A 25,827-nucleotide genomic window follows, 5' to 3' on the forward strand; every position below is an offset into this window, starting at 1 on the left:
ACGTCAGAAGCGCTTTCTCTCTTTTCTCTCACACAAAGAGCTCTTCTCAGGGAATGGACTGGTGTAAAGAGGCTTGTGGTCTTGGCTGTGGTGCTTTGCTCTGAACTTGTGTGTGTGACCTACTAATGAGGGGTACGCACATCTTACCATTTGTAGAGTATTAAATTACCCTTTTTAAGTTTCTAATTTAAAGCTAGGACTCAAACAATACAATGTGGTTAGAGTTTGTATTTCAGGTTCAGAGGTGAAAAGTACCAAAGAAATGTATGGCCATAACCAAAAAATACAGTATAAATTGCACTAAAGAATGTTACAATTTAACAGTGTATGATAACTTTTCTGAGGGAAGGGTAATACACCGGATTGCCTGGAATTTTCCACAATATGGCATTAAACCTGTCTAGCCCTATACCAGATGATGTCACCAGACAATGCTCAGTATAAATGCAAACCAATCACAACCAGAATCTATGTTTTACTGAGCATTTGTTGGAGTTAAATAACACCTGTAAGGTTAATGCCATTCTGTGTAATGTTTAAGGATTTTCTTCAAACTCGTTATAAAAACAGACAGAAAGTGATTGCCCAAACAAGAGGCCACAGGGCGTTTATTGGTTCATTTTGTGCAACATGGACATCAGTCACAATGTTACCTTCTCTTCAGCAGTGTCCTTGTCTAGAGTGATGTTTCGTCCATCAAATTCATTACAATCTGTGTTGAACCGAGAACTAGCATTTCATACAGCCGTAATCTCACCCTGAGGCATTAAGGGACTTGTAAAGACACTAAAATGTCTATACACAATTGATCCTCTTCTACCTCCAAGTAATGAATTACAGTAGTATTTAAAATCATGGCACACTATAAAGTAGGCTATGCAGAACACAGATTACACTTTGCCAAATGTGCAGTTACTACTGTCATCTCATATTGACACCTCTCCTTTCTGCAATCACTGGAATCCATGCAAGGAAAGAAGATACATGTACTCAACTTTGACTACAAGTGACAGTCATTAAAACACACATTACATCATCAAAAATCGACTATTCAACTACAGTCATTACAGTTGGTTATATCTCATGACCTGTATATTCATAGCCAAAGAGTTAGACAAAAACTGCCCTTTAGTTTAACAATAAGATGACTCAATGTGTCGATTACGTAGTATTACCAAGAATCTTATCATCGTAAGGAAGACATCTTGGTACCAATGATTGTCTTACATGCATTGTTTAACTTCAAAATCATCCAAGTTTCTTTTGTATTATTTGCCCCATCTGTTTCATCACCATAAAAACAGTAACATTTTAGGATTTTGAGACATGCAATACCTGAAATACCCTTGGACTTTAGTGTGTAGTTTAGCCTGTTTCAGCATTAGGAGCAGGATTACCTGAGTGTGCAAGAGTTAGACCAGCGGACATGTGTCTTAAGTGTGCCTCTAAAGCTGTCAGTCTTTAACAGTCACTTGTTGGTCTCGGCAGCAGAAGCCACATGAAAGCGGCTGTCTGGCTGGGAATGCAGAACAGGGCGCTGGGAGCTGGGTCACTACGGCAGGGCTGAGTGGATTTCCTTATGAGCAGGGAGGGTCCTCACTGGAGTTGAGGGGGCTGCAGGGGGGCACCGTGCTGAGGGATCGAAACGCAAAGATGGATGGGTCGTAGGTGTATCTGGGAGGAGGGCGGCTGCTGCTGGTCAAGTTCTGAAAGAGAAATAAGGGGACAGTTTCATGTTAGTTCAAGTTATTATAATATATTGTGATGTGTAGGCTACTGTGTCCAAATAATTTCATTTCCCTTGTGGATCAATAAAGTTTATGTCTAAGTTTATGTCTAGTTGTGCATGATCAGGATACAGGGTGTTTTATCAACTCTGGTTAACAATTTACTTTATTTAATGATTAGTTCTGTGGATTATAATTGATATTGTAGCACTCAATAATAGTAAAAGCAGCTACTATAAACAAGGACAACATGATTATATATTATAGTCCATTTTAATGTTTTGATTCAAGGAAGTGTGAGTGTCAGAGCCATTTCGTGCAGATTTACTCAGAATACACAGTGACACAGTGATTTTGTGTAGCTTAATGGGAAAAAAAATGCATCTGTAAACTTCTTGGGATGTCACAACTGAATATCTTCACTATTACAAAATACAGCATTGTGTCCTTTTTCTGTTGTGCAAGTTCAAAATCTAACTTTTACGTTTAGCTTCGTGCTTAAAACTGATGTGGATTAACTGCAACTCCAGGTCAACTACTTGTTATTATTTGCCTCATATTATTTTAACCGATGCGCCAGGACTGTGAGAAACGAGTGTGGGAAAACGCCTGGCCCTCATTAAAACAAGTCTAAACACTTCTAGTTTTTCATTCAGGTTTACACTTTTCCCCGCACAAGGTCGACCCCTGGTGAGCTGCAGCAGGCCTCTTACGGCTCTACAAGCTTCACGTCTAAAATTAGCCCTGGTCATTTTCCTCCCGACAGGAAACTACAGGAAATGACTTTGTTGGATTTGGCAGTGAGGCAGCAGTTTCTCCAGAGCCTGTGGAGGGGGAGTGAAGTCTGCAGAGAGGGATAGATTGGGGCTTTGGTGCTCCAGTGTGTTCACAATGTTTTTTAGATTGGAGCTGTGAATTTCCATTGCTCTATTCACAACCATGCAAGAGTGTAAAAAGCTAATGATTGGAAAACAAAATGGGCTGCAGAGAATATTTGTTTCATTAAGTTTAGTAACTCTGCATTCTTTGGTGCTGTGTTTCAGAGATGTTGAAAACGTGCCACACCTCCAGACAGGATACGAAATGAATGATTCCATCTACGAGTCACTTTCCTATTTTCTTTATAGCACCAATAAACTACTTCATGGTGGAAATATGTACTTTTTAGGCATGTTAGCATTGCTTTGGGTCGTTACACATGCAGTTGCTGAAGAGTTCACAAACTTGAGTCTCGGGAACTTTAAGCCATGTTATAATGTTGTTCCCTCATCAAAAAGTCCTCACCTGGAGTTCTGTTTTGTTTCATTCACACATGTTACAGCTAAGGGTGTGCAAAAATATCGAAATATTGATATATATCGTATTGTTTAATGTGATGATACAGTATCGATATCGTGGGCTGTTGTACTGATATATCACCAAGAGTATTTTTTGGTATATTTTACTAAATTATTTTGTTACAGTGCTACAGTTTTGTTCCTTGTTAAGCGGAAGGAAACTTGTTTATGCATCTCATTTGACATTTCCACTGTTTTGATTATTAAAATGGGCATGTATCATATTTACATTGCACATGAAGTGGTTTAACAAAGACTTTTAGTATCACAGCCACGATTTAGACTCATTGAATCGATTTGAAATATACTGTATCGAATCGAAAGGTCACTGTATCGAGATATATATTGTATAGGCAACGTTCTTAATGATACCCAGCCTTAACAGTTCTTTATTCAGTCAATCTACTAGCCTGATTCATCAGCCAGTTTCACTTTATGGAAACCGTCTGACTGGCATTAGGATTAGTTAGCTCGACGGTACATCTCCAAAGCTCAAAATGCTCTGTACCACCTTCTGATGTCATGAAGTGGTAGTTTTCAAGTTAACAGCTATCTTTCACCTTTTGTTCAGTAGAGATTGGCAATTCTGGAGCTGAGATGATCCAAATAATTCTAGTGAAGGTGTATGGAGTTTAAAAACACAGTGGAGCACTTCCTGTATTGCCACATGGCATCACAAGGTGGAACGGAGAGTTTTCTGTTTGAGAGAAGAACTCAAGAATATGCAGGGTCTGTGTGTTAAATATGTGTGAATGAAACAAAACACAGCCCCACAAAACAGCACAATATGGGCCCTTTAATTGCAACGAACACCAAAATTATGTTGAATTAATAGTTGCTCTTCCAGTGCACTTTTGATAAATCTCACAAGCATTTTTCATCCACTCCATTCAATCCTGCACGTATTGCCATACTATCAAGTCTTTCAATGAACGTGAGATGTTGCTATGCTATATCTTTAGGGATCCAACTCTGACTACTGAGAAGCAGTAACACAGCAACAATTCCCACTACTAAACAGACGACCATTGATAACAAAAACAGACAAGAACCAATACATGGAAAATCCCTTTATTCCAGCCAGGAACATGTTACAGTAAGTGTGATTTATGTTGCTGTTAACTGTTCTCCACATGGGATATAGGGGTCGAGCAAGCAGGGGGAGGTAAGAGCCATAGATCAGGATGGTTTCAAGATCCCCACAGAGCTGTCCTGTTGTCACATCTGCAGAGAACAGACATCCACAGCCCAAAAGGGTCAGACAAAGTACAGATCCCAAAAGAAGAAGCCCTAGAAGATACACTAAAGACAGGCCCGGGAGCATAACAAAGTACAGCTGGGGCCCTTCTGCTTTGATGGGATTGTGAAGGTTTAAAGAACAAATTGCAAATACAGTCGAGGATAATTCATGGAGGACTTTGCATGGTACCAATTTCTGAAAAGCAGATGATGTACTTATAGTTACAGCCTGGTCAAGAGTTTACGTTGATATTGAACATGACAGAGGCAGTGGTTGCAAAATGGGTTACTTCTACTGACAGAGAATTCCATTTTCTATTCAACATAAGATGAATGCGGGTGACGTTTTGCTATGGCAACTGTGCGCATGACACAAGTAATAAAGTAATAACATTATTTTGCTTTTCATGAGTGGTAGAAGTAGCTACACTTTGGGCAGTGGGCAGGTTAGTCTCAAGGCTAAATGTTACAAACAATGCACAAACCTAGTAAGACTCCAAAATTATTAACCCATATTGCAACTTGGAAAGGCCACATAATAAAACTTTCATATCCTTTTATTGTTTTCTACTTACTCATCCTTTTATGATGATTGAGTGGAGTACACCAAGGAAAAGAAAGACAGAAAGTTTCAAGTTGGATACACAGGCAGGCACCCTCTGAAATGTACATTCTTTTTGGGCAATTTGGATTCATACTTTCACCTTACACGTGCATGACTTTCTTTGGACAGTGGACGCAATAAACATGCAGTCGCCATCCATAGAGAAGTGACATATTACTGTATTCAAGAAACAATTAAACTAACTTTTAAACTAACTGGGAAGTGATATCATAGCAAAGTCATGTTTTTGTATTCCTTCCCCTGTGACCCTAATCTCAAATCAAAATAAGGCATACACGCTATTCGTTCATTTGGTTTTCCTTCCACTCCCTTCAAATCTGCACCATTTCCCCCAGCTCAATCAATCTGCCCCGCTCTCCACCCATTGTGCACAGTGACTGAAACCAGACGCCATCACTCCTGCCCTGGGAAGCTCTCACCGGCCCACTCGCCTATTCACCCACAGCCCCTGGAGGAGAAGCCAGGGCTGTGTTTTCCTACTGACCCCCTCCTTTAACTAAAGCCACCGACCTCCTTAACCCCGTAACAACTCCCATCTTTGAATGCTTGAATCCAGCCTCAAAGCGCAGACTACAGGGTCAGGATCCAGTGTCTCTTTTGGATACGGGCCAGGAAACTGAGGGTTGACAGATAAAAGGGGTAAAGGACGGAGCCGTGCAGGGGATAGAGAGGAGAGGCCCGTGTTAAAGTTAGAGAGAATAGGCGTTTTAAGGCGGAGAGCGTTAATACAAATTGTGTGTGCGAAGAAAATCAACAAACTGGAATGCGCCCAAGTCACAAAGACGTCACTAGCGAGGACACTAGCGGCTACAACACCAGCGAGAACACGAGAATATGAGGCGATATCTCTATGTATCAGGCCAGCTCAACAGACAGCCGGCCGCTCTATTAATGGAAAATGACTTCATCCTTGGAAATACACCACAAGGGAAGCAACCGCACTCCTCCTCCTCTTCATCTCTCCATCATCACTAGTTCTGCCTTTAAAGTTGTTCAGTGCACTCTGTTAGAGCTATGGATGAAGCAGCCTGGAGCATTACAGTCGGTGGATGTGTGTACATAAACAAGTGCATGATAAGGTTCCACTGACACTAGCCCACACAACGTGATAATAACGTCACTTTTCTCACCACACTGCGCGTCCGTCTGGAGTGCTCCACTCAGTGCCAAAATCCCGGGCTTGTTCCACCGCGCTCTCCAGTCTTCCCAAACCCCACTAACAAAACACAATCAAATTCTATACAACCATATGAAAATATTCCCGTTTACAGTGCAATTAAAGGTGCACTATGTACAGTCTGATAGAGGATCCACTACCTGCTTGATCCCATGGAAATCGTATCGCTTTACCTAGAATGTCTCACAATGACATTCGACATATCTATATAATGAAAATAAAGAAATAATACAATGGATCTAGTACCATAATCTTACTACTTATCGTCAATAAAACTATTTAGTACATTTTAAAATTCTGTTATGGATACAGTGGTTTCTTCCAACTGTCAAAAAACAAAAGGTTTGAAACTGCTGACAGCAAAGAAATAGGAGAGTGAATGATTGTAATCCCCAGAACTGACTAGATATAAAAAGCCATCTCCCATTTGACCTCTCATAACATCAGTCTCATAACATCTGGCAAATCTCCAGGTTAACACAGCTCAACAAAATTAGCAAAGCTTTAAATAAACTAATAAACCTATATATTTATTCAGGTTACTCCCTCAGTACTGCTTATAGTGTTACTCTACTTATAGTGTTACTCCACTAACAAGCACAAGTTACAAGTTGCTGTAAACTCTTAAGACATTGAAATCTGTTTACTAAAACTAAGGGTGGAAGGGCCAAATGTCCACTTTGATCTTCAGTGAACAAGCTCCAATGCCACGTACTGTCCCTGCATGCACTTGGATGGACATTAAAGAGCAGGTGAGAGGACAGGTTGAGCTGTGCATGGGGGCTGAGCAACCTTGCAACCTTATCACTGCTGTCAATGGAAACCCTGGACCGCAGTGCCTATTATAGTTGTGCATAAAGGGAATGGCTGTGTGTGCATTAAATTAACACTGCTCAAATCAAAGGTATAGGCTTACCATCAGGACAGACAGTGCATGTGGGGTTTCAATGAGATACTCACCCGAATCTTTATTGTCCGAGTTTTTCCTCCACAGTTTTTCTTTAGGAGCATTTTCTGGAAAATAAAACATAGCAATGTTATAATTCAGTAATGTGCATGAGCTGAGCCTCTGCACCTCCTACCTAAATGTGAATATTGACTCTACCTGAGGCTGTTATCCTAAACAGTCACTCTAACACTTTCAGCCCATTCACACCAATTTAGGATGCAGGAAGTGAGCCAAATCCAGCCATCTTATGAACCTAAACAAGCAGTCAATAAAACTTATGCAATATCCTGTCTCCCACTCCCCACCATGTAGACGCAGTTCAACTGTTCTCAAAAAGCAGTGGGGGTGGTGGGACCACACAATCATCGAATTGTCTTGGCTTGGGTGGCTGGCTTCTAAGGGGGAAGGGAGCACAGAAAAGAATGGAAACTCTACTCTCCCACTGTTATGATGTGGCAGCGAGCTGGTGTGCACTTGCTTTCTTGCCCACCTCATGCCAAGGTCTATATCGGTTTTATCTTTACTATCCAATGGGCTGAGGCTCAGCAGCCAGTAAATTGGAGAATGAAACTAACTTTAGAGTAACTATCATGTCTCTAAATCCATTTTGGCATTTATTTTTTTTTTGTTTCAATATAATTTTTATACTTCAACGAGCTCCGCAATAATCTAAGTTGTGGTTGCACAAATACTGAGAACTTTGCCACCTCAGCAATGTGAGACTTATACTCAGCTAAGTAACTATTTGCTGAAGGTCTCTCCCCTCTCTTCACCTCTTTCATGATTACATCTGTCATGTCCAATAAAGCCCATGGGTAAAAAAAACTCATAGACATTTAGATGATATCAGTTCACAAATGACGGATGAGTATTCCACTGCTGATTCTAGATAGGCTGCTGAACACACAACACAGAGACGCTATCAGTCTCAGCGGGGTAACACACAGGCACAAGTGTCACACTTGTGTGAAGCAAAGCAAGTTGTGACATGTCTGCTCATGAACTGTTTTACAAGGGCTTGGACTTTTTATGAGTTAATTCAAGCAGTTTGAGAACAAATAATTTAATTATTGTTTATAATAATGCCTGTGGTTATAGAATGAGATCATTCAAGTACACCCTTACTTGGGGATTTTAAATATTTCCAAAATGCTTGGCTGAGGCTCAGCAGACATCTGCCGTGCAAACTGTTGCCCTTCAATTATTATCAGGTGGTTAACAAACAATGACACTGTCACATCTGAGCGATTGGACATGGCTTAGCATGCATGAGGGATTATCGAAGACTGAGAGAAAACAACCCACTGACCCTTTAACCCGGCCTTTAAGGAAATTATGAGATAAATAAATGTATGCCCCTGGCTGTAGCTCATGCTGTGCTCTGTGGAGGAGATTTAAACGGGAAGCTGGAAGTGCTCCGTTAAAGGGTTAATGGGAGAGTGGAGCAGTCTGCTGCTACCTCTGTAGGCCCCCTATTGTATTCTGCTGCACCTCCCATTCCACTTGACTGAGTTCCTCACAGACTGATACAGCAACAAATGAGCAGACACGAGGATGAGCCCACGCACACACACACACACACACACGCACACAGGGGCGAATGATAGACGCGGACCTCAGACCTCTGCCGCTCTTCCTCTTTTTTCACCCTCTCAATGCTGTCTCCTGTCATCTGCCATCTCCCTATAAAACCCTATGGACATATGGTCCAAACCCTCTGCACACAGCCTTGCCCAGTATGCTCTGGGCCAATAGTCTTTGGCTTAGATGATCAGTATTGGAGCTTGTTATTATTGGCTGTCATTTTGATTGTGTATTTAATCCTCTCCTTGAGCCTCCACCCCTCTTACGCTGTCCCACACTCACTGGTCTTTGTGCAAAAGCAGGGTGGACATCTGCCGTGCTCCTTCATCCCGGTCCAGCAGACCACCGTGCAGGCCGAGCGGGCTGAGGAGAGGGATGACTTTGTTTGCCTGTGAGAGCGTGCACATTTAGGGAGCCATGTGCGTGTGCGGAGGCTAGCCGGATAGACTGCTGGGACATCATTGTATTTTTGGAACAGATCCTCAGACCAACATAACTGTTTGCCTTGTACAGCGGGCAGCATAAGGTTCATCTGCTGCTTGGTACTTTAATGTTTTCACTACAAACACCAGCAGAGGGTAATATATGAGCTAACAAATGTCCATGGCTTTTAGAAATACCTACAGCACACTACTGGTTCAGCAAAAGCAAGTTCAAAAACTGCTCTGGAAACAGGTTGAATTCTTGTACAAGTATGTGTAAAGTGGCTTCAAGATTTTTGTACTATAACTAGTGACAGTGTTTTCAAACTTTGAGAAGCCACAAATTTGACTTAATATTAAAAAAAAAAAATCTTATTTTATTTGACTTTTAAATGTAGTATAATAGTCTGTGTGTCAAATAATCTGGAATGAAAAATATCTTAACCAGTCCAGTACTATTACTATTACAGTCTTTTTCATTAAATGGAACATGTTTCTATTGGAGACTCACCTGTTGCATCTTCTCCAGGTCTAGACTGGGCCTCCCCAGCTCCCCTCCATAACTGTGCCTGTACTTCCTGTATGGTGCGGCCTGGTCGAAGTGTGTGAGGATGATGGGACGTGTGACGGGTTGTACCACCTGCAGCTGAAACCTCATAGAGGGGGGTTTGAGAGTCCGCGGGGGGCTGGAGCTGAACAGGACAGGGCTGGGGGACGTGGCCAGGCACGCACCGGGCTCCAGGGCTCTGTTACCAGCTGGAGACCCACATCCACACAGGTCCCGTACTTCCTCGTCACTAGATGCGCTGCTATGGTGATCACCATGACGTCCGTGGAAAGCCGACACCCATTTCCTGTTGTCGCCACAGCTGATCCTCTCCAGTTCTTCTTCTGAAGAATGCCGGTCAAGATTGGCGTCTAGAAGGAGACGAAGACGACGTAGCCGTGCAGGGGACAGAGGACCCTGGTTGTGTTGCTGACTGGTGGCCAAGGGAGTGAGGGCGCAGTTTCTCCGCCTCTCTAGGAGTCAAAGGAAAAGGTCAAGATGTGATTTAAAACTCTGCTTCAGTTGTCAAAATGGTTAAAACAGCAAAGCAAAGATAAAAACTTACAAAAAGTAACTCCCAATATGTACAAACACATGTTGATATAAACATTTTACTGTTATTATGATGTTTTAAAATGGCAGAACACAAGATGTTGTCATTTACATTTGTACTTTAAAATTTGCTTTCATGTAATAAATGTCTCCAGTTGTCAGCTGTTTCCCCTTTCGGCTACATTTTTTGAGAATTGAAACCACAGCATTGGCACTAGTCATCATTACTTTAGACAAGTTCCTCACAAATAGAAAATGCATGGACATCCTCCTCCTGTAACTGTATTAAAAAGTTAAGAAAGAGCAGAAAACAATCTTCTGTTCTTTATTTAATTGACCATTTTGAGGCTATAATTTAGGTCAAACTTTCTCTAACATTTAGATCTAAACTGACTGATTCATCTCACCTCTGTCAATTTGTGCAAGTTCCTGGTTCTCACCCTCAGAGTCATCACTCTCTCCGCCTTCGCCGCTGCCATGGTAAGAAATCTGTAGGAGACACATTATACTGGAGGTCAGATATGCCATATGGTCCACCAGCCGGGCAGTTCTTACAGTACAGCCAGTAAGGGAACACTGCACTTCCACAAACTACTGACAGAGTTCACAAATAGAAAATAAGACTCAGCTATTGAATAAATACCCATGTTTTTCATTCAAATCCTGGCTGAGGTTACGCAACATTGAGAAGTAATTTAATATGGTTGTTTATTTATGAAGTTTATCTGTACTACAAAAGAGTGGAAACTAATAATTAGTTGAAGTCAGGCAACAATTCAAACACCATACATCTTAATAATTAAGTACATATGCTTGGAAGATCCATATTTCATTGGTTGAATTTGTTGAAAAGAACTTTTGAGACAACTTTTGCAAGTCAAGGTAACTTCAGTAGGGTTCAAAGCAAGTTTTTCTTTTTCTGTGAACAAAAACACAGATGTTGTGTTTTATTTTCATACGAATGTTCACCACTTGTGCATCAAACCAAAGTGACAAAGTAGTGCCATACTCACATTCATTGTATTGACAACTTTCAGTTCCCACAATCTCGCCCCTCTCCACTCTCTCATTAAAATCAATTCCTCGTCTTCAGCCGGCGCAACAATGCAGATACCCTGCAGACTGCCACGCTAAGAGTTAAGTAATGCCCCTCGTGTGGGTAATTACCACTGTGAGGCCTCGCTGAGCAGCTGCCATCTGTGCATGTGCTGCTGTACGCTTCACACACTGTCCTCCCTCATATACACACAAGCGCACACACCTCCTTCCTTTTTGGGGGTTGGAGCGGAGGGGGGTACTCATCCAAAAGACAAGAAAAAGCAAGAAGGGAGCCAGTGGCCTCTAAGCCCTCACAGCTTTTCAATACATTTCAAGTGTGAATGTTCTTAGGGGTATAGTACAGATGCCGCTTTAAATATGTATGAACAATAAGGTAAAAGTTTTTAAAAGAACATGTTAAAAAAAAAGTGAGTCAAAGGGTCACTTCTGTTTCTAAGTTACAAAACATTCAAATCTCAACTTTGTCCCAAGTGTGTTTTTTTCTTATTGACAAATGTTGAAACTTATATTTGTTAAAATGTTTAGATAATTTGCGTAGCCTTTTCTCACATCAGTTTGTGCAATATAATATAGAAATCCCAACTGGACCCTCTAATCTAAGTGACCTCAGTGCATAGCTTACTGTCACTCATTCAGCATCTGAAACATGTTTATGCAGCACAAACAAAAACATAAATTATAAAACACTTTAGTACACATTTAAATTATTATCATTGTCTTTGAGTGATTGGAGCAAGTTTGACATAATGTATTATAATTAAATGGTGCGAGTATGTTCATTTAATTGTCCTCACAATTTCAGATTTATTTGATATTGTTGCTGTCACTGTAGCACTGTTTTTGAACTAGGGCTTCTCAAGAGATGTTAGTCACCACTCACTTGTCTGAGCCAAATGTAAACACATGGGGGGAAAAAAATCATTCTACTCACGTCTGCACAATCTTGTGGTAATTTTAGCTTGTGAGATCTTGTGCCACGAAATCTTTGCTGGTCACACAGACTAGCAAACCAACCAATGCAGGCAAACACAGAGATCGGTCTGTCTGCACATAGCCAAATATTGCCAAGTGTTCCTCCAATCACACTGAGTCTGACAGTAATGATTTGGCCTCTCCTTCCCCTCAGGCCGACTCAAAGGTCTGTGCTGATGAATTGGAGATCAAGACAAATGTAAAACATGTGTAGATCTGCAGGAGGACATGCTCTGTTCAAGTCTTCAGTGAGTTTCAGACTACTAAGGATATCCAGAGTCAGAACAAGATACTGTTTCAGACTTACTATACTGACTTATTGTTGAATATATGGTAGCTGGAACAATATATTTTGGAGCTCAGTGTTTATTCTGTGCAATAATGGGGAGATTTTTGTTATTTTATTTGTAATATGGTGTAAAGATTTGCAAAAGTAACATCTATGACTAAACATTTATTCATTCTGCTATTTGATTGTTGCAGCTGATGCCTTTTAATGATACTGTCTATTTTAAAAAATGGGATTATCTTGATTTATTGTTATTATGTTAGTGGTAATATTAATGTTTATTTTTATATTTTTCTGCTGCAATATATCATGCTTCAAAATGTGTTTACGTGACAGGCCTAACCACAATGGCCAAATATTTTCATTTTCTGTGAGTTTTAGGTAAAATCTAAATAAACTTAAATAACTTAAATAAAAAATAATAGGTAAATAAATAGGTAAAAATATGATAAACTACTATAAATGTAATGAAATAGAGTAGGTACACATGGGGAGTTTACCATGGCCTCTTAGAAGAAATGGTCTTCTTAGAAATTAGGTTGGATGCAAACAATGACAATGATTTGTTAATAACCCCTAACCTTCAGTCCTATAAAACCATTCATAATATACTGTAGCGTTACATAAATATCATGTTTTAATTTAGAAGAGCTAGTAGAGCAGTTCAGATGGAGTAGACTTTTTCGAGGAAATGTAAACCTCAAGGAGAGATGATCCTCTCAGATGTCACAGTGATTTATGGCTCAAACATTATATCAGAATGTAAGGAATCTCTCCTGGCACTGGCATGTATACGCTGGTGCACTTGATACCACGGGACCACGAGAGATACAGATAAGAACTTCACAAGTCAGCCACATTTGCAGCTTTCAGACTCCTACGCAGAGGTGGGTAGAGTAGCCAAATAATGTACTCAAGTAAAAGTAATATTACCTCCAAAATAATATTGCTCAAGTAAAAGTAGTCGTCCAGTAATAACTAAAGTGAACCTATTTTTGGGAAAACTACAATGAGTAATAGTAAAAGTTACTGCCTGGACTCAAGATTTGATTTGAAGTTAATGTAAATGGATGGACAAAACCATAGATAATAAGGTATTTTCAAAGGATGGACCACAAAAATAAACAAAACTAATCATATCTGAAGGAGCGGTGCATGAAACACAAGTGTTCAAATCATCAATATTATCACCATTAAATAATTGTGACCATAGATAGACTTATATTCGCAGTGGGAAGAGTAACCAAAACTTTTACTCAAGTAAGAGTAAAAGTACTTTAAACAAAATAGTACACAGAAGGGGTAAAATGCAGTCCAAAAGCTACTCCAAGAAGTATAATTTCTTTCCAAAGTAAATACTGTAACTGCGTAAAGTACTACTACCCACCTCTGCTCATACATTCCACAATACTCCAAATAATGGTCATTGTACGGTTAGTTTAGGAAGGACAGAGAATGTTTTGCATCTAAATATACGGTATTAGTTTAACCATGCTCCACTGCAGAAAGAGGGGGCCTGTACTTTGATGTCAGGAAACATTAGAGGGCAGGAAAACATCTCCACTGTTTATGTCCTTGGCCTGTGCTGTAACGTTGAGCCAAGTTTCAATGTTTAAGTGTATAACCAAAACTGTAACTTGTTTAAAACTGATTAGACAACTGTAAAAACAAGTGGACTCAACACAAAGAGGTTTGTCGAAACTAAAGCCAACTAGAATGTCCAACCAGGATCAGCCATATTCACACCACTGACGTTATAATCATTCTTAAGAAAACACAGACTACTGCAAACAAAATCATTTTAATAATAGATTCCCTTTTGTAAAATGATTTATAGACCTGTCATGATAATTACTTTATCGACTTATTCAATATATGGAAGGTGGAACAATATATTTTTGGGGTCAGTATATATTGCGTGTACTTTTTCTTTGTAGTATCAGGGATTTTTTTTTGTTATTTTTTCACCATATGACGAGATTTGAGTCACAAATGATGAATTATTAACTTGTATGACTCATCACAGATGCAAAAGTGTTTCATTCTGCTATTTCATTACTGTAGCTCATTATTTCTTATAACAATATTGTGCATGTAGAACTGTTTTTGTTGTTTAAATATGCTCTTTGGTTATCATGTCAGTGGCATAAATTAATTTCAATATTATCGTTTATCGTCTATATTTACTTCAGCAATATATCAAAATGTGTTATCATGACAGTCCTAACAATTTACATGTGCACTATTTTGCGATTAAAAAGTCACTAAACAATCAACAATGATACAAATGTCCACTATGTTATCCATCCCACAGAGGAGGTTGTAAAACACAAGCACAAACTGTGTGATAAAGGCCACATGATGCGATGCCACATCATTAAAGTCGTAAAACTGTGCTGCAGCTTCACATGGACAAAGAGAGGAGTGTTTGTGTGTCAAGAAGAGCTGAATGAAATCCTTGTCAGTGCAGTGTCTCTGAGCCGGTCGCTAAGCTGGATCAATGGCAATGTCACCGTACACGCTCTCCCAACAGTAGCCAGTTCAACCACATACGTATCTGTCCTCTGCTGTGACGTTGGGTCTGTCACCATAATAACTATATCAACTTATCATTCAATATTTGTTACATGGAACAATCATTTTTGGGGTCAGTATTTATCATGAGTACTTTTTCTTTGTACTCGAGGGAATTTTTGGTTATTTTTTTCAGTAATATGACAAGACTTGAGCAGTAGAACTAAAATGATGCAACTGAATTAGTGTTGCATTCTGCCGTTTACTTATTGCAGCTAATTTTTTGAACAATATTGCTAATTTAAAATATTTTTTTGTAGATGTTTCAGCTTTATGGTTTGGTTTCAATTAGGGGAGTAATGATGTCCAAATCTCATGATACGATATCGTCATGGTATGAACCTCACGGTACGATATTTATTGCGATATCGTGGGAAAGCTCACAATGTGGTGTGGAGGCTCACGATTAGGGATGTAACAATATCCAAATGTCTTGTTACAATATTTTCACAATATACATCTCACAGTACAATATTTATTGCGATATTTTGTGGAGGCTAACAAACAAAACTTTTAATATGTGACTTTTTCCTCTTAAAATGCCTTGACAAGACTTCATGTATAAACTGTTTAGAAATGTTATTTCTTCTTGTAGTTTGCACTGAAATGGAGCAAAGGATCATGGTCTATATAGTTCCCTCTGTCTTTTTTTTAGCTATTGCTGCACCATAACTCTTCATTTAAGCAAAGAGACTTGTAATTCGATATATTGTGATGGTCCACGATATTATTGTGAGAACTTTGACGATACGATATCACAATATTTTGGTTATTGTTACATCCCTACTTTCAATATATTTATCATCTATATTAACCAGCAATATCACACAGGCCTATCTAACATACAGAGACAAACTATTATGATTCTGCTGTCTGCAACTGTTAAAATAGATGAGATTTCATGACATCTGCTTTATCAATAATCATGTTTGTAAGTTTTTGTATACATTTAGTTCAATCAAGTTCATTCTGCAAAATAACAGAAACATTGTTGCTTTGGCTTGTTTCCAAACTGTCTTGAGTAACACTGTTGGAAACCCCTGTGAGGTTTATTAATAGCCATAGTGGGAGTTAAGAACGGTAAATGATCAATAGATACATGAATGGTTCTGAAGTCTGAATTGTGTGCACAAAGTCAAAATCATGGCCCCACATCAACACAATTTTGGGTGTGTAAAATATTGTGTTTTCCAGAGAAACAAAGTACAGCATAGAACACTTACACTTAACCTGGTGACAACTTTCAGAAATCCTACATTAAAATGTGATTTGTGCTTTTAAGGACATCTACATTTTGTGCTAAACAGGCTTCAATCCGGAACACGTTACTGTTTAATCTGTTGTATTGATCAGGTTGTTTATCATGGCCATCGATGCACACTTGACAAGCCTACAAAACGCCATTCCTTCCGCCTCTGCGATAACATTCACAATCATATAATTTTGTGTGGGAATCAGTTGCCTCAGTAATAGTGGGTGTAGCTACTTCACCATATCTTGATCAGCAACCCAGAGAGACACACTCACTTCACTGATCACCCTAACAAGATGGAACCCCGCCATTGACCGCAGCACCAAATAAGAACACAGCAGACAATAGAGATGGCACACTTTCCCCCTGTATCTTCAGCCAGGCCTTTGAAAGGGGGGACCACTTTGGCACAAAATGGCTGCCATGCGACTACACAGTAGACTATACAGTTGGTTGACGCACAATAGTGTTCTGGATCAAGCAAGTTAGTGACCCATGCCTGGATACAATTCACCCCTCTCCTAGGTGAAAAGGGAGTACTAAGCAGTAACAATTGAGGAGCACTTTTTTTGCATAGTGGATAATTTTCCAGGAGTTGTACATCCTGGAAGTAATGCAAAAGTTTTGTCTGAACAGTTTTCCAAAGCAAGAATTTACTCTGTAGCTTTTGGCTTAAAAATAAAGGCACAAGTTTAGTTTACAGGTCAATGAGTATGAGATCTGTTACCACTGCCACATGCTTGCTGGAGTTTTATGTAGCAATTTGGCTCTCCAGTTTCTTTCAGTAAACATCTGGCAAAGTCCTATAACCCTTGCAGACCTAAATTCCCCCTGTGACACTGTAATGAACGGTTGGAAGTACTTGGAAGCAACCAGAAAATATCAACAAACAAGGCATACTTCCTGGATGTCAAAATGTAAGATAGTAGAACAAGCTTAAGTGCAATATCAACCAGTGCCATGTCATGAAAGATACAAAGTATATGAACTTATTTCAACTCCACTGAAGCAACGTTAAAGGGAACTGGCCTACAAATACACTTGAGTCACAAGACACAAAAGTAAAGCCACACTTTTCACAAACAACCTCCTTCACTACACTTTTTCCCATGGTTAAGCACACTACATCTAATTACACTACTACTAGGCTACTACTGCTGCTGCTGCAATACTACTACTACTACTACTACTACTACTACTACTACTACTACTACTACTACTACTACTACTACTACTACTACTACTACTACTGCTGCTGCTGCTGCTGCTGCTACTACTACTACTAGGCCTACTATTACAACAACAAAAGGCTACTGCATCATAAAAAGTAGTCAAAACTTACCTTTAGTTGAAATGGGTGTATTTCATTGAGTGAATGTCTTCTTAGCTTCTTGGTCAGCGTCTTTAACATTGTTTCAGTGTGTATGGCTATTATTACGCGTTACTGGTGCTGTTAAAAGCTAGAGCCTACAAGACTACAGACATGAACGACATTTAAAAGGCACTGGTAAAAGCTGACAGCCTCCAAAGATGACCCTGTAAGCATCTATGAACCTCGATAGAATGATAGATTGTATCAGAATTCTGCGTACTTTCTAAGACATAAACGTAGGGAACTTATTTTGGTAGCTGCGTAATTAAGGGGAAAAAAAGTCTTTCTCTTTCCGTTTCGGACTAACTCACCCTAGGCCCGGCTTGCTTACACTGCACAATAATTGAAATATGTTTTAGAAAATATAAAAAAAATATAGTAATAAGTTGTTCGCATTCACACACGCACTCTCACACACATGCACACACGCAGATGCCTAGTAAACTGCACGAACACGGAGTGAGTCTCCGGTCTGAGCGAGCTGCGCTTAGATTGGCTAAAGTACGCAATGATGTCATGTATTTTACTAAAAGAGGAGGGACCTAATTAAAGCCACATTGACTGTACTGTTTACTTGTAGTATTTTTATATTAAGAGGTCGCCCCTGTAATTTAAAGGCAGTATTTCTTTGGCACTGCATCTTATACTATGTGGAAGTAGTAATTCTAGATGTCAACATTGCACCATGTCAGTAGTGAATGGAAAAAAGTTAATGAGTAGTAAAGTACCAAAAGTAGTTAATAGTTAATTATAATAAGGAACACCGTGTATATTACGGTTTTGCATAACGTGCTGGCGTTGAAGGTCACACATATCAATAATGTCCCCATAACCTTACTTAAAATGGTTGGTAATAGTTACTGTCTATCAGCCTATCTGGCCTATTGTAACTGAACTGTATGCAACTTTATGAATAAGACTTCTTTTCTTGAGATTAGTTCAGTTTAATTTCATTTTGTTTTTTTGCATGAATTATATGTAACCGTAAGAGTCAGAGGTGGGGACTTGAGTCACTGTTTTTAGGACTTGAGACTTGACTTGATAAAACTGACTAAAACTTGGGACTTGACTTGGACTTGAAGGTTAGTGACTTCGGACTTGACTCAGACTTGAGGCTTGTGACTTGAGAAGACTTGAGAAGTACTTTTAAATCTGAATTCTTTTTATTCTGACCAATGATTCATGTTAAAATCTTGTCAAGACATTTTAAAAGGAAAAATTGGCCAAACTAATTTGTATAACTCTTATATACTCTATAAATACTCATATATAAATAGATCATGACTTTTCAAGTACAATTTAGTTTAAAATTCATATAAATTGCAAAAATCTAAATACTTAAGCTTAAAGACTTGAAATGACATGAAGCTCAAAGCAGATGACTTGGACGTATGAGCCAGTGACTCGAAACTTGACTTGGACTTGCCTGTATTTGACTTGGGACTTGACTTGAACTTGAGGTCAAAGACTTGAGGCTTACTTGAGACTTGTAAAACAACAACTTTGTTCCACCTCTGATAAGCTTAAATGAAAACCCTCAGATATGGGCCTATGAACAATTAGTATTTCAAGTTTGATAAGAAGATGCTTTAATTGCAATATCAAAACATTACAAAGTCCTCTGTGTTGGGATATTTGAAATATTAGTGACCAGTGCTGGATGCAGAGACAGAGGGAGGGAGAGAGAAAGCTGAGAGCAGAGAGAGCATGTCAGGTATAATTGGTGTAAGTGGGGCATCCAGTTTCAATGATGTCATGCTTTGCAACCACTGTCTGCAGTAACGCACTGTAAATGCTCTAATGCTACAGAACTATTCCCTGTGATGGCAGACGCGAGACACACCTTAACCAGTGACATAACTCGTCTCCAGCATGCTGTCAAAGTGATACTCATCCAATTATGTCAGAGGCTATAAAAGCAATAGGCCTTTGTTTATTTTATGGAGTAATCTAAGAAAGCCCGGGTGTATCTACGCACGCAATCACCCAACTATAGAGCTTTAAAATTATTGTAGCTTAGTCATGCATTGAGGCCTTCTCACATAACTCCTCCTACTGTCACTGACCTGGTAAACTCTACTAGGAACCTGTGGCTTTGCTCCAGGTCAAACTCAAATCCAATTTAGATGTCCAAGCACTGAAATTAGCCCCCGAGTGAAGTACCACTCATAGGTCTGCACTATTTGTAGTTATTGCATGACTGAAATGCATAACAAGGCATAAGGCAAATTCCAACAAGGTTTATAATTATTTTCAGAAGTACTTAAGTGCATGTATAGTTGTAACATGTGCTTACTGCTCTCAATCTAACCCATAAACAAAAAGTATTAACATCTCATTCTCAGTTTATTTGGACATGCCATACATTATTTGAAAGTTCAATATATACACACTTTATTGAGGACAGATGCTAAGAGTCCATGTGATCTGGCAACCCAAAGAGGGTGCTCATTCAGCTTTTTGATTAGAATAGGCTAAAGTAAATATTATGAGTAAATCACTGCATTAAACCTCCTTATTTATTCAATTGTAGGTGTTTTAATTGCTCAAAAACACCTTGAAAAACATGCATTGTTTCTACGAAGGGGTTTGACTCTTCACATATCTGTAATTTGGCCCAGTATTTGAGACAAGCAGGTGACATACTCTGCATAAGAAAAGTTACATAGTGCACCTTTAGTTATAGAATGGAGTTTAACGGTTTGCCCACACGAGGGCAGCACGTGTATTATTTTGAGAGCAAGAAATAAATAATAGGTCTGAGTTATGGTCTAGTGCACAACCACGTCAGGCATCGTTAGGACAACATAGACCGTAAAAAGGTGCGTCTCATTAGACAAGAGTCTCATTAGAAGTCTTTTTTCTTATTCTTTTGTTAAATTAACAGATATAAATTCAAGAGGAATGTTTTGTCTACGGGCTACTTAACATAATAACACAAAGATTCAATTATGTATTCGTTTTATAAAGTAGTATTAGGTTAATAGAGTAGCACTTGTATTAAGTAGGCTTATTGATTGCCCTCTCCTGGCGACTTGGTCTCATTACACTTGGATCTTGTTGATCTCTAGTTGACAAGGTTCAGCATGTTGACATTTCTTTGTATTGAATCCACAAAGGTGTGTGAGCAGCAATGTACACAAATACACGTCAATACATGTATCCTAAGTCTACTGTCTTCCACGTTGACCTAAGTTAAAGAGCAAAGGTCTCACTCAGTAAAAGTTTGTCACTAAGTCTAGCTGAATGTGAGTTATCTGTTTGTTTCAGTAAGTTACTAGGAAATTTGAGGCACTGTTTGTCCTACAGCCTACATCAGTAGTTCCCAACCTTTTTGTCTTATTGGGTCCCCTTTGTCTCACATACTCTTGAGTAACTTGGTACCAATTATGTAATCTGTGTACTGCCAACTATAACTGTTTTCTTCTTTTAATGATATTTGTGCCAGCAAAATCCGACTGAGACATTAAAGATGTAAAATATAGGACTACTCCAAAGAACATTTTATATTCAAATACTATTCTCTGCTATATAAGACCCATCCAAGTATCTCCTGGCAAGTGTGTGTACCCTCAGAAGTTTCCCTAATTCGGAAATCTTTTGTTCTCTTTTTCTTGACCAAATAACAAAATTATAACCTTAATTCTATACCCTACTCTGATCCTGCAATTCCAAATAAGGCCATGATATAACAGAGAAAACTTATTTCTCCAGGTGGACAATTACACAATGAACAGAATGTGGAGATATTGTTATAATGATGTCAACATTTCCTCATTGCTCCATCACTTGTTTAACATTGCTGAAATAGCTGATGACAAAGCAGCGGGCTGACCTCTGTGCGTCATTAGCTGTTTTTAGCAGTGTGTACCAAACCTCAGCCCACTTGGCCTTGGAAGTGCTTGTGTTCCTCTTCCTCCGGCCTGCGTCGCCCACTCTTTCTCTCCTGGATAACAGAATACAGCCGCTGCCTCCCACCCTCCTCTCTGCGCTCACCCAATGACCCAGTGGCGGGAAGCGGGGGCCCATCTGTGCTGTTGAAGAGGCTACTTTTATTCTCAGTGCCTATTTTCTAGTCACTATTGTTTAAATAAAACCCACATGGTCCAGGAATACTTCCACTATTTAGCCTCACAATGTGCGTCTTTCCTGATTACACAATATAGTGCCAGGAAAGGCAATGTCTGGCCACTGATAGGAATTGAGAAATAATACAAGTTTGGGTTACTGACAAAGAAATGTGTTAAATCAGTGGGCTTAACTGATATGAAATTAGATCATTAAGTTCATATGTAAAGGTTTGGTTGCATCTTGAGTAACACACTTAAGATAGCCTGTAGGTTTACTTGAACTTTAGGCTTATTTCTACTGTTGTATTGTGGTTTAACCTTTGGCATAATCATTAGTCTATTTCTTTATTTTTGTCAACATTTGTTATTTGTTTACTCTTATTTACCTTATTTATCTAGGACCTATAGGAACTTTTAATCATTTCAAATATTGTGTTTGTACTGTAACAAATCTCCTGTTTAACTGATCACATTGAGTTTTCTTTAATTTGCATTTCTTTGCAAGTTTCCAGGTCCATAATATCCAAGACTACCAACGAATGTGAGAATAATTTAATAGAAATTGAATAATTGACCTCCAGTAATAATTAGAAAAGGCAGCTTGCATTTCAAACCAGCGGTCGTACCAGTAATGAGCAGACAGGTGGGCTGACACTAAGACACAGACAGGTTAACATGAATGCTCACATTTATCACTACATTTGCATATTTTATGCAAGTTCATTGTGCCAATTTGGCTTCCTCCAAAAGAGAATGCTTTAAACAGCACTCTTAGGTCTCTTGAGATAATTACCTCTTTAACAGGGGATAAAAGTGAGCTAAGGCGCTGGTTTATCCTGATGCCTGATGTGTGAGTGAGTCACTGACCAAATGCATTATTTCTAAGATGCAATGTTTACATGAGCTTGGAAATATTATTGTGATTCACTCTCAATTTGTGAGAATCTTGACCATGACACTATTGCACTTTTACATTTAATTTATAGTTTGGTGATGGAGGAAAATCACTTTTCTTTGAATTCATGGGTTTCAGGATTAAAAAAAAAAAAATCTTTCCAGAACGGTCCCCCAATATACAGCATTAAAACAGTTCAAATAAAGTATTATAGGTGATAGAAGAAATGTCCTCACAAAAGCTCTTTTGATTAACAAAAGGTCACTTTAAATAGCCCATCCAAAGCTTAGGCATATTTATAGTTTTACTCTTTAGATTATATCAAAATGATTTTATCACCTCAGAAGCAAAGTAGATACATGCGTTTGTACTAAATGCTTACTGTAATACTTTCTTATCATTAACTTGCAAATCTTTACCCGACAGAGGGCAGCAGAGTGTTGTAGTGCTCCCATGTCCTCATCTCCAGTAGCTGTCTCCTCAACACCAGCACGAGGAAAGGCGCACGCAGCAGCGAGCCCCGGGCTGACGCGCAGGAGGACGGGCGGAGGATGGAATCGTGGACGAAAACAGGAGGGGGGTTTCGGACACAGCCACTTCCTCTGCCCGCTCTCTCCTCTCATGCTCTCATCTGACTCTCTCCGGCGGTGCTGAGGTTGCTATAGCGACCGGAAGCATAGAAACAGGAGGTGTCACTTGTTACCTCAGAGCTGGATTTAGCCAAATTGTAAAATAGCCACTGATGGATAAGATGAGGGGGGTGGAGTTACTAAAGATAAGCGACCCATGGCAGGAGGACCAGGAAGTGGCAGAAAATAGGCTCCAGGTCTCATGGGGAGCACTTTAATCCGAAGGTTTACACGTTTTAATAGGAAAAATCATGCGTAAAAGTGTTACACAATGGTCCATTTGAATGAATAGAATTTTTACATTATCAGTAATACTGCAATGCTATGCTGCTATGAGTGTTACAGACAGCTAAAATGCTAAGAAATGTATCTAAAGATGTATTATCGCAAAAAAGACTTCAAATGAACTGGTTTGGCCATGATAAAATTGGGCATAATGTAGGTTATTTTACCATTTCAAATTAGAGCATAAGAAACAAATGCTTTAAGGTCAGCTAACACAAATAATGAAAATGCAGGAGGAAATGCTAATGAGAATGCTAAACAGACTCTCAGCTGACCTTAATTTCTTGGAATTCTTGTTGTGCATGTGCTTTGTGTAAATAGGTTTATAATTAAGAAAATATCAGCTGGCTACAATAATTTCAGCATTTAAAGGTGCGTTGTGTAACTTTTCTGATGGAGGGTCCATCAAACGCTTTCCTTGAAGGGGAAGTTATTGCTTTGTCTCAGATGTTTCACAGTATGGTATGAAATCTTTCTATCTTCTAACCAAACCAAATTACAGGTCAGAGTCAGAATGTCTGTTTTTTTTTTTTTTAGGTATTTTAGAGCCATAAACCCACCTGTAACTAAATAATAGTAAGGTAGAGCTGATTAATGTTACAGTGTGGAACATTCCAGGCAGAGCAATGACATATCCATAGAAACAAGCAGGTGACGGACCTCCAATAAAAAGTTACATCATGCAGATAAGACATAATCAATTTACAATTTTAATATGATTATTGTTATAGCCTTATTTTAAGAAATGGCAAGTCTTCAAGGCGGTCATTGAGTTTATTCTGTTAGCACATGTGGATCACTATTGAAATCTCCAGTGACTCACTCAGTTTCATTTAAGACATCTTCAAACTTTCCTGGTCCAATATTATCACCATGAAGAAAAGCAGGTAATGGACCCACCATCAGATTTTTTTGTACATAAAAAACATAAATAACATGAGCTCTGACTGTACAGTTTGCACATTGGTTTTGTACTTGAATCTATTTTTCTTTTAGCCCAATTTCTCCTGACCATTCCCCTCCTCTCTCCTCTTCCTCCCTGTCCTGCTGCTTGGGTGTGTATTGTGAGTTCACAGCGGATGGCAATGGCCCACTCAGTTCTCTCGGGGAGCAGAAGGTTGGTCCACTCCCACTCAGCCTTTTACGTCATGGAACAGGCCAAAATGGAGACACAGGGAACAGATGGGAGGAGGACACACTTACTGGCTGGCCGTTTTATAACATTACTCCTAACAACGCACCATGGTCATCAGGACAACTGTGTAGCACCCTGCTGTAGACTATAAATATCACTTGGGCCCAATATAGAAGGAGGAAGTGACCATTTTAGAGTGAAGGGAAATGAAAATGACTCTGAGATAAAAACAACAAAATAGATTAAACAAGAACAACACATTTCGTTTCTAATATGGTGTTTTATTTTTATGTTGAGGCTAAAAAGTGAGGTTGACAGGATAAGTGTGTGGTCTAAATAAATAGGCTACATGGAAGAAAAATATAATTTTAGAGTGAACAGAAAAGTCTAAAGGCTAATTTAATATTATCAAGAGAAAATTGTTATTTTGTGTTTAAGCCTATCCCACTGCAGGTCACCTCACAGACCTGTTGCTGTTGTAAGAGCCATGTGCTTCTCCACCACCAGATTGGTGTATCCATGGAGACGTGATGCACATCGGCAGTGACATCATTACAGGCTGGATTGTTCCCATTTACGCAAATGGAAAAGCAATTCAGGGCATTTTTTTTGGCTTGCACCACCAGCAGTATGTTCCAATGGTAATTTTATTTGCTAGCATTGCATTTTGACAGACTGCATGTTGACACAGAATGATGTCAAATGTCAAATTCATTATAGCTTGAATATTGTTGTCAGTTGCTGGCAGATTTCAAAATTTACAATAATTTTTCAAGTTGTGAGCATTATTCTTTTAATAAATGATAGATAACATAAACAACAAATACTTGTTAAGATGAATAAAACTTTTTCAATACTAAAATGAAATTATTGTTTATGATTAAAAAATATATAGAGAATTGAATAGAAACATTCAAAATCATATACAAAACACCCTGTTCAATGGCATTCAAATTACTGGTACCAATATGTATTTTCATAATATTTTGATGAAAAATGGCAACATGCAATGAGACCTGATTCAGTTGGCTCTTAATACTAGTTGATAAGAAGTGTGCTGACGCAGACTGGGGAGTCGAGATTCTCCTGTTTGTATTTATGTGAGTCATCCCGTCACCTTGTACCACTGGGCTCGT

At 39.1% G+C, this 25,827-nt stretch overlaps 1 protein-coding gene across 4 annotated transcripts; it reads right to left on the reverse strand.

The window, feature by feature from the left end:
• Nucleotides 1-581: 581 nt before the first annotated feature.
• Nucleotides 582-23,280, reverse strand: si:dkey-16j16.4 (uncharacterized). 4 transcript variants are annotated; one of them, XM_055156195.1, is made up of 6 exons: nt 23,062-23,280; nt 10,567-10,648; nt 9,572-10,080; nt 7,066-7,119; nt 6,059-6,144; nt 1,566-1,706 (listed from the first exon to the last, which is right to left on the reverse strand). In XM_055156195.1, coding segments are annotated over exons 1-6 (936 nt in total). In that variant the 5' UTR covers nt 23,266-23,280; the 3' UTR covers nt 1,566-1,705. The 4 variants fall into 4 exon arrangements, with proteins under 4 accessions (XP_020775306.1, XP_020775307.1, XP_055012180.1 ...); XM_020919647.2 differs by lacking the exon at nt 6,059-6,144 and having other exon boundaries at nt 582-1,706; XM_020919648.2 differs by lacking the exons at nt 6,059-6,144; nt 23,062-23,280 and adding an exon at nt 17,648-18,156 and having other exon boundaries at nt 582-1,706.
• Between the last annotated feature and the right edge of the window lie 2,547 nt (nt 23,281-25,827).

Source organism: Boleophthalmus pectinirostris, unplaced genomic scaffold, assembly GCF_026225935.1.
Source record: "Boleophthalmus pectinirostris isolate CB_2022bp ecotype Guang Dong unplaced genomic scaffold, ASM2622593v1 HiC_scaffold_10, whole genome shotgun sequence".
NCBI classification, from domain to species: domain Eukaryota; kingdom Metazoa; phylum Chordata; class Actinopteri; order Gobiiformes; family Gobiidae; genus Boleophthalmus; species Boleophthalmus pectinirostris.

What these genes read in the sequence shown, in the direction of transcription:
- si:dkey-16j16.4 (XM_020919647.2), bottom strand. Translation starts at nt 23,265, where the DNA reads ATGAGAGGAGAGAGCGGGCAGAGGAAGTGGCTGTGTCCGAAACCCCCC. An exon ending in ACTTGCACAAATTGACAGAG is followed by an intron (nt 10,081 to 10,566) that starts GTGAGATGAATC and finishes TTTGACTCCTAG; the next exon opens with AGAGGCGGAGAAACTGCGCC. An exon ending in CTCGGACAATAAAGATTCGG is followed by an intron (nt 1,707 to 7,065) that starts GTGAGTATCTCA and finishes TTTCTCTTTCAG; the next exon opens with AACTTGACCAGCAGCAGCCG.